We start from the raw sequence: 9,600 nt of genomic DNA on the forward strand, positions 1-9,600 counted from the left end.
CATTGCTTAAAAGAAAAAAGTGTGGGAACCCCGCTGTCCCTTCCTTTAATATAATTCCGCTACACCGACAACTACTTCTGTTAATTAACTCAAGCCACTCTGCCCTCAAGATCCAGAATACAGCATCATTCACTTCTGCGCAGAAGATGAAGCGGTGACGTAGTTCTCACTGCGCATGCTCCAGCGCCCTGGAGTTGGGCGGGAGGAGGCGGCCGTGTTGATCATAGAGTTGGAAGAAAAGACCGACTTCCGTTCTGCACTACGGAAACGCCGCTTCGTTTATCCGGAAGCAGTTTTTCCTTGGGTGGCTGACACGTAGCGTCTAAGTAAGCGAGCTGAAAGGGGGTTGTGTTGTGAGGGGGGGTGAGTGATAGTCGACGGCCGTGCGCGGAGGAAGCGGGCTCGGTTACCCCACCGGCAAGGCGGCCCTGGAGGTGAGCGACAGGGGAAGGGCACGGGGAGACGCCCCCGGCTTGTCACAGTTTCGCCGCCCCCCTCTTCTCCTGGCAACCGCGGGCTCCTTGTTTCCGGAGCGAGAGAAAGGAAAGGCAGGCTTAGGTAGGGGCTTCAGCCCCGTTTAAGCCGCCACCCATTTCCCCCGCGGCTCATGCCCGTTCGTGGCTGCCTCGTTTCTTCCCGGGTTACATCATTCCCGTTGCATAGTGCGCGTTTTAAATGCATTAAGGTGACATCTTGTTGCAGAACAAGCCCACCTCCTCCACTCTCCCTGCCGCTCCTCATCCCCGCCCTGTGTTGTATGGTCATTATGGACCCTAAAGTTCCAGTCTTAGCCCAAGGCCTCATCTACACCAAGCAGGATATTGCACTATGAAAGCGGTATATAAAAGGCAGGAGCCACACTTCTGCTTTAGAGCGGTATTGAAGTGCACTGACAACTGTTGGGGCCCATTGACACATACCATATACTGCTTTCATACCACTACATTATGCTTAGTGTGGCTCCTGCCTTTTATCTACCACTTTCATACTGCTTTCATTGTGCAATATCCTGCTTGGTGTAGATGAGGCCCAGGTCTAAAAGGCAAGACGCTCCCAGGCATCCGTATTCTCACTGTGATGCACAGGTTGGGGGGACTCCTAAAACAGTGTGCCATGACAGTAAATAGTTGTACTGATTAGATGCCAGGAGTTCGTGAACTTTGGTCTATGGTATCTCAAAATATTCTTTGCAGTAATGTTAATGATGCTAACCTGTTTGTTCTGGGGGTGCTATTGTTCTTCTTCTTGATGAATAAATTGAAATAATGGGGTGAGGTAAACACTGGATAAAACTGGCCCATGTAGTGTTTTTTCGGCAGAGGAAGGCTTAAAGAGCTCAAGTAGCAGGGCTGTGAAAGATCTTTGCCTAACACTGGAAAACCACAGTTAATTAGAATAGCAGGTATCAGGCTGAATGGTCCAGTGGTCCCACACAATATAGACCAGTGTAAGTTAAATTATTTAGTATTTAATATAAGACTACACACATGTCATTTTTAAAGAGACGGTGTATGTCACTGTTACTTTTTGATTTTGAGATCAGTATAAAGGCATTTTTTTTATTTCTGGTTATAAGAAATAACCAGTTTAGTTTATTTTTTTAGTTTTTGCAATGGTAAGGTTTTGTATTATGCTTGAAGGGATTGTTTTCTCTAGATCTGTAAAATAGATGAGCTTCCTTCTGGAGATAAAGATAAAATTGATAAGAGTTGTGACAAAAATTGTAACACTTAGAAATATCACTTATTTTATAGGCAGATTGCAATGTCTGGGTTTGAAAATTTGAATACAGATTTCTATCAATCAAGTTACAGCATTGATGATCAAGCAGCACAGTCATACGGTGGAGACTATGGAGGAGGAACATACAGCAAGTAACTTGGGTTTCTTTTACTCTTGGTTATCAGAATAATGCTATAATCTGTTCTTGGCTTAAATGTACAGATTCATTTAATTCCTTCAAATTAAATAAAGGCCAGTTCTTATGTTCTAGTGGTTGGAAATAAAAAGAGAGATAAAAGGATGCTTATATGCAGTGGCTGTTGTACACAAAACTGTATTGGGCTGGACCAGTACTACTTACTTTTTACTCAAATGTACATTGAACTATGCAGTTTTAAGTAGCACTTATGTAGGGAACTCTGCGTATGTACTACCATAGCACACATGATAGGTGTGTTTTAGTCTGCTACAACTCCCGTAATCCTTCACCATTGGTTATGCTAGTTAGGTCTGATGGGAGTTACAGGCGAAAACATCTGGAGGGCCACAAATTGCCCATCCCTGTTCTATGGTGTGGCCTTTAAAGTAGTATTTTAAATGCATTGTTTAGAGAACAACCTTTCCCAACCTGGTGCCTTCCAAATGTGTCCATATTAACTTGGGTTGGTGGGAATGGTAATGCAACAACTGAATAGGTTAGTCTTGTGCACTCGATTTCCATTTTACCTTTTAAGTAAAAGATGTCTGTGAAGAAACTTGCCTACAAATTCAGAAAAAGTGCTGACAATCAAGAAGGTCAATTGTGCTTGTCTGCATCATAATGGGTAACTGCTCATTGTGTATGTCACAAATGTTGAAGCGCATGCTGGTATCTGCATGATTCAACTATTTATATGAGTGAGGATGGGAGAGCAAAGTAACTTGGGCTAGGTTGTCTTTAAAAATCTGAAAATATGATGGGATACATTAAGGGTCTTGTATCTGAGCCTAGAGAACAACCTTGGTAATACATGTTTGAGTGACTTTTTAAAATTATATTGTCAGATTTTTTACATTGGAAAACACCACCCCAATAACTCAAAAACAATTATTTTGTTAAAATAGCTGTGATGTGTTCTAATACACTGAATTTCAAACAGCAGCAAGGCTCTTTTTGCTTCTGTTCCTTGTTTTAAGAATATATAACTTCCTCCAAAGACTAAATGTAGTGTTCCAAAAGTCCAGAAGTACTGTCTTGTATTCACAGACACTTGTATGGAAATGCATTTGGATTTAAGGAGCACAGTGTTTACTAAAAACAGATGCTGCATTTCACCTGACTAGTAATAACATTGTGCTTTCTGCAGACAATATGGTGGGTATGAGTATTCTCAGCAAGGTGGATATGTCCCTCCAGAGATGATGCCACAGCAACAGCCTTACACTGGCCAGATTTTTCAGCCAACGCCAGCATATACTCCATCCTCACCACAGTCTTTCTATGGGAGCAGTTTTGAAGATGAGCCACCCTTACTAGAAGGTTTGATTTTTATTCATTACAAATCTCCATATCGGCTAAAGTGCATGGAGCAACTTAGAAAAGAGCGGTGACTGATGATTATCAAAAGTGTATGTTTAGTCTTATTTTAACATATGAATAGCAGCTTTTGTTGAGTTTCTTTATCGGTTTCTGTAGTATTTTCAGTTTCATTCCTTTTACTTAAGCTGCCATACAAATTGTTCTTAAAAATTCAACTTAAAAAAAATCAATATTTTTAGGAAATGCAACTTGTAATATTACTTGGTTTCTGTTCATTGTCTCGGTTCGCTAATAAGGCTTTTATGTTTATGCAGCAGTCCCTCTCACTCCTGACAATTCAATTAAAAAAAAGTTTTTGTTGTGCAGAACTAGGAATCAATTTTGACCACATCTGGCAGAAGACCTTGACAGTACTACACCCATTAAAAGTAGCAGATGGCAACATCATGAATGAAACGGATCTGGCAGGGCCGATGGTTTTCTGCCTAGCCTTTGGTGCCACGTTATTGCTGGTAAGATGTCAGTGGTGTGTTTCACACACATACCTAGAGCATACTTCTGCATGGATAGGATTGTCCTGTAAGTGTACTAGTTATCTTGGCACTGTGCTTTTATGGTCCAAGGAAAAGTACATAATACTATGCTGAATTGTATGTTTGGGGCTTGATTCTAATGGAAGATTACCCACACATCAGATAACACAACCCAAGTTTATATTGTTCATAGAGGTAATATGGAATATGTTTGTGAATGTGAAAGACTTTGTTAAGACCTCATTGACCAAGATCTGATGGAACATTCAGAACTAGTTACTAGGGTTGTACATGGGGAAAATTGACTTTGGTTGGCTATAAGGGGCCTCTTGGGACCACAGACCCTCAGTGCTAGTGTTGCTGCCTGACAGATACATTAACAAGGACAAGAGAAAAGCTTCTAATATGTTCCTCCTTCATCTCTAAAAGCACTGTGGGTGGAAATAAAAATGATGGCTCTGGAGAATTCATTCCCTGTTTGGAAGCTAGATCCATCAGTCACGAAATTACCCTTGCTTCCCCTCCTCTTTGGCATTTTCCATTATATGGAGAACTTGGAGATGCCCACAGAAGATCCAAAACATTATCAGATTGGGCCAGGAAAGTAATACATCCTTTTGAGGCAGTTCTGACATGTTTCAGACCCACGTCACTTCAGATAACAAGGTGGTCCAAATATCTCCGGAACAGATGCTCATCTCAGACTTGTTCCTTTGTCCAAGGCTCTTGCTTCATCCCTATTACTTACATGGTTCCTTGGATCCAGGCCACTGAGGCTTTATTCCCACTTTGGATCAAGCATTTTTTTAATTAAAAATTGACTTGATTTATACATGCTTTACTTATTAAAATTAATATATTCAAGATTTCATAATGATTTAGAAAATTAAGAAAATTAAATAATACAATATACGAAAACCACAATAACAACAAAAATTAATCTGGAGCAGGGCCTCATATAAGGCAGCATCCAATACTGCCACTATGCCTCCACTTGGTCTGCTGTGCCCGTGGGACCAACCACCAACACAACAGGAAGCTAGCACTTCCTAAACCAATCATGGAAATGAGCAGAAATGCTTCAGGAATGGGACAGGTTGGCAGAGCTCCCTTCTACAAACACCACTGACTTGCCCCGTAGACTGTAGACTAGCATTTCAGCTTGTTTCCTGTTGTTTTGAGAACCACTAGCTTCCTATTGTGCTAGTGGTGGACTTTGCTACCGAGGGGGCACTGTTGGATACTCTGATGTCATACATAAACAATACTTTTCGCCTTCTTAAAATACTCTGTAGGCTTTTTAAAAAACTGCCTTAACCTACTAGGCACACATTGGAGCCACTGTGTTTCCACTGTCTGGGTTACCTACAAAAATATAAATGAAGTAATTCAGTCTCAGATTATTTTCATTTCCAACACACACTTTTTTTTCCGTACCATCTTCTCCTTGCCATACAATTGACCCTTTTTGTGTGTGTCTTTAAAATAACTATAGTAAAACTAATAAAAACAGTAAATAAAAAATTATCACAATAATAATTAAAAATATATTTATTTGTTATTTGCCTCTCCCTCTGGATCAAGGTAGGGTACAACACAAATGCAAAACACCATACAATACATATGATTGATTAAAACATATAAAACTAATACATTATTAAAAAGTAGCACATTATTAAAACGCATCTTAAAATTCAACTGGGTAGGCCTGCCGGAAGAGATCAGTCTTTATGGCTTTCTTAAATTTTGGAAGACTCTTAAGTTGACAAATCTCTCCCGGCAGGCCATTCCGCAATCTGGGAGCAGCAGAAGAAAAGGTCCTCTGGGTAATGGTTGTCAGCCTTGCTTTTGTTGACTGGAGTAAATTCTTCCCAGAGGACCCGAGTGTGTGGGGCAGATTGTATGGGAGAAGGCGACCTCGCAGGTAATTTTAACCCAAATCATGTAGGGCTTTAAAGGTAATAACCAACACTTTATCACCTTTAGTAATAACCAACACTGAAAAGAATAAATGTAGTTGTATACAACTTTCTCTCTTTCTCCCCCCCCCCCCTTTCTCTAAAGCTCAGAAGAGTATGGAGATATAAAATACAAAAAAGTGTTCTGAAACTTAATTATCATTCCTTTCTTTTTAGGCTGGCAAAATTCAATTTGGCTATGTATATGGGATTAGTGCAATTGGATGCTTAGGAATGTTCTGCCTCCTAAACTTAATGAGTATGACTGGCGTTTCATTTGGCTGTGTTGCGAGTGTCCTAGGATACTGTCTCCTTCCTATGATTATACTTTCCAGCTTTGCAGTTGTATTTTCTCTACAGTAAGTATGATTTATCAAAAGTTGTTATGCAATACAATAGTATGTCTATATTTTACATTGCATCTAAAATGTGAAAAATGCATTTGACCTTTACCTTCTAATGATGATGAAATATACAAGCTTGTAGGATGAAAAGCAGTTAGTAACTTTCTAAATATCTAACATAACTGATTATATAAAAAAAAACCACCCTGTATATTATGTCTGCATTTTTCTTTTAGTATTACTTAATGCTTTACATTTTCAATCTTATTTGCCCAGAAAAATACATAGTTTTGTATTAACAAGCTAAATAATGCAAGTGTTTTTCAATTAAGAAGGTAGAAGGGGGGGGGGAATAGTCCCAAGTTACTTCTTCTTCTAATCTACCTTTCTGTCCTTCCCTTGTGAGTGATGCTAGCCTTTTATAGGCACACTCTAAACTTCTACACCCATTGGTTCGCATTATATACCCAACGAAAAGATATGAAACACTGCTATACGTATAAAGGACAGGATCCCCATAAACACTTGCAGTTAAAATTGACTTTTTAACAGGGTACTTTCGCAACATAAACATTTGATCTTTGACCTCTTAATCCTTGGTTAATAGCTTTAAAGTATGTTTTGTAATTAATGTTTGGAAGGGTAATTGCATGTATTGTACATATTTAGGCTAATGCTGTTTTATTCACCTGATAATTCCAATAGTGAGCTATTTAACTTCATTCTGTAAATATATGGAATGGAAAGGGAGCTAACTTGTCTATAAGATGATAACTTGCATACATGAAATTCTTGCATGGATTACTAGTTCAGTTGATAAACAGACATTCATGTTCCAATAAAACAAGTATTGCCTTATCTGTCTTGTGCATCTACTTCTTTGTCAAAAGTATTATTTACACCAAACCCTAGAGACAAGGGATAACTGAAAGATGCACCTGCCCTAATGTCCTGTAATGTTCTGGATGTGGGAATTATTGAGAACAAAACAATTTCTGCTGCTTTTTAAAATGAAAAGGCAAGCCTGATTCTTGGTACTCGATTCTTTATTATATTCAGACAAAAAGCAAACATTGCTTTTATTGTTCGTATTATCTAATGTCTAGACACAGTTCCGTAAAAGTTAATGACTATTTCACATATTTCATGCCCTATATATCTGAATTCTATTTAAGCTTTTTTTAAAAAAAAATACTTAAGATAAAAATTCACAATGATCAGTCCACAGAAAAAGAGGTTTCCAAACAGTAAGTAAACTAGTGAATGCTAACAGCTGTATTGCCCAGGGAACTTTGTTCAGAAGGCTATATGTTCAAACTACATGCACTGCCTGTCTATAGCTTAGTTATATGGAAATTGTTTTTTGCCTTGGATTGTGCAAGTCAAAAAAGGCTGGGTATGTTGCTGGGTACATTCTTGCTCCTTTTCCCCCTCGCCCCCATGTGCTAACAATAGCTGCTAATAAATGTATTATACCTTTGAAGAATGCACAGGCCTCTTCTGCTGCGATAACACTTATGTGAAGCTGTTATTCTGTGTTTTAATCTATTTTATTTTTCAGGGGTTTGATGGGAGTTATTCTTGCTGCAGGAATTATTGGATGGTGTAGCTTTTCCGCTTCCAAAATCTTCATTTCAGCCTTAGCAATGGAAGGACAACAACTTCTAGTGGCATATCCATGTGCTTTATTATATGGAGTCTTTGCCCTCATTTCTGTGTTTTGAGCTGACTGTCTTTATTATTGGACTTAAATGGGCCAAACTGTAAGCCTCCACTTGGGAAACTTAAACTGGGACCAGAAAGCATCTATTGGGTCGCTATCATGCAAGGTTAATGCTTGAATTGTCGTCTGGAGCAACAACAAAGAAGTGTCTTGTGTTCCTTTTTATAGGACTCTTGAATATGGTTTTGAATTGACCTGTAATGTCTATCCTAGCTTTAATACAGGTCCGTGATTACACCGTTAAAAATGTAAATTTCTTTCTCTGACCTATAGCCTCTGGAAAAATAGTATTGTTTTGAAAACTTTTGTAGAACAGAAGTTTTATAGTTAAGAGGAAATTAAACCATGAACTTTAGTTTTCTCATGCCAGCATACAACTACAGTCCTAAACAAAAGATGTACATTCCCTTTATTTCCTACCAATTTTGCAACTATAACATTTATCTCAATAAAACTTTTCAAAGTTTACAGCACCCACTTAGATTACTTTTGTTTACTGTAAATGGCCCAAACTCACTGTTGAAGTTTCATTTTGTATGTATTTGTAAATACTTCTGTCACCTTGTATACATGTAAAAAATGCTTGTTTTGACAGTAAAAATTAAGAATACAATTTCATTAGATCACCCAAAGCAACCTGTTTCAGAAAGCAGCTTTAACAAATTAAGAATACAATTTCATTAGATCACCCAAAGCAACCTGTTTCAGAAAGCAGCTTTAACAAGTGTCAAGATTGCAAATATAAAACACACAGATTAAGCATCCCCCAAATGTTTTTTGAAAATATTTTAATTGACTTTAAATAACATATTCCCAAAAACATTGTGCAACCTTGAATAGCTAAGATACTCATTTAGTCAAAGGATCCATCCCATTGAGTAAATACTACATTTAAATTACGGAGTACTTGAATCCAATGACATATAATTATAAACTGGCCTAGGTCTCAAGACTTGCTAAGAGTTGGACTCTTGCCCCAAATAACCGAAAAAATGTTTTATTTATAGTTGATGTGACAAACTGCATGTCACTGAAAAAGTAATTTTTCATCCTTATGTTGGAAAATGGTGGTAGAAATGTTGAGTGTCACATTGAGCAATGTAGGTGAGAACCAGTGTAATGAAATACTACTTTTTTGCCAGCAAGTACCTAATACAGTTTTTCTCATTCCTGGATCAATGCAGTTCTCTATACAGTATGTTTTCATGTAGCCTGGAACTGTTGGCTAAACTGTTTAATAAATGTCTTGCAAGAATTTTGGGAAATTTTGCACATCAAATCTTCAATATTTGTAAATTAAATTCCATGCTTCAGCCATTTCCCTGTAGAATGTGTATTAATTTTCCAGCAATACTATTTTAACAAAGTAAGGATAGGATGCCCATGATGGGGTTATGGGATGGAAATAGACCCTATTACACTCCCAGTGTCATCAGGAACGCAGTGGGAACTAAAATAAGCATAGAATTAGTTTCAAAAGAACTATTTTTGGTGTTTGGAGGAAACAGTTTGTTTTTAGAATCCTGATTAGAGGGAATTCACGAGTAGGCTGATGAGTTTTCAGTAAAGCATGACACCAAACTACAGTATTCTCTTTGCCTTCTTATCCACTCTGTTACTGACTCTGGGAAGCATGCCTATTTTTTTTATTCAGAAGGCCATCGGCAGTGTAGATAGCTTGCTTAAAACAGCCAAAGAGTGTGGTCAGGGGATTTACTAGTGGAAACATTCTAAACATACCTCTAATACAATGATACTGTGTTTTCCATTGTGATTCTATATCATGCTGAACTCCGGCAGG

The 9,600-nt window shown here is 38.2% G+C and overlaps 1 protein-coding gene across 2 annotated transcripts; it reads left to right on the forward strand.

Annotated features, from left to right (window-relative positions):
- Nucleotides 1-251: 251 nt before the first annotated feature.
- On the forward strand, nt 252-9,116 carry YIPF5 (Yip1 domain family member 5). 2 transcript variants are annotated; one of them, XM_063120665.1, is made up of 6 exons: nt 252-326; nt 1,755-1,874; nt 3,069-3,241; nt 3,608-3,753; nt 5,910-6,091; nt 7,638-9,116. In XM_063120665.1, the coding sequence occupies exons 2-6, from the start codon at nt 1,765-1,767 to the stop codon at nt 7,798-7,800; spliced, it is 774 nt and encodes a 257-aa protein (XP_062976735.1). In that variant the 5' UTR covers nt 252-326; nt 1,755-1,764; the 3' UTR covers nt 7,801-9,116. The 2 variants fall into 2 exon arrangements, with proteins under 2 accessions (XP_062976735.1, XP_062976734.1); XM_063120664.1 differs by lacking the exon at nt 252-326 and adding an exon at nt 337-434.
- The last annotated feature ends 484 nt before the right edge of the window (nt 9,117-9,600 follow it).

The sequence above is a fragment of the Elgaria multicarinata genome, chromosome 3 (genome assembly GCF_023053635.1).
Source record: "Elgaria multicarinata webbii isolate HBS135686 ecotype San Diego chromosome 3, rElgMul1.1.pri, whole genome shotgun sequence".
In the NCBI taxonomy this organism is placed as follows: Eukaryota; Metazoa; Chordata; class Lepidosauria; order Squamata; family Anguidae; genus Elgaria; species Elgaria multicarinata.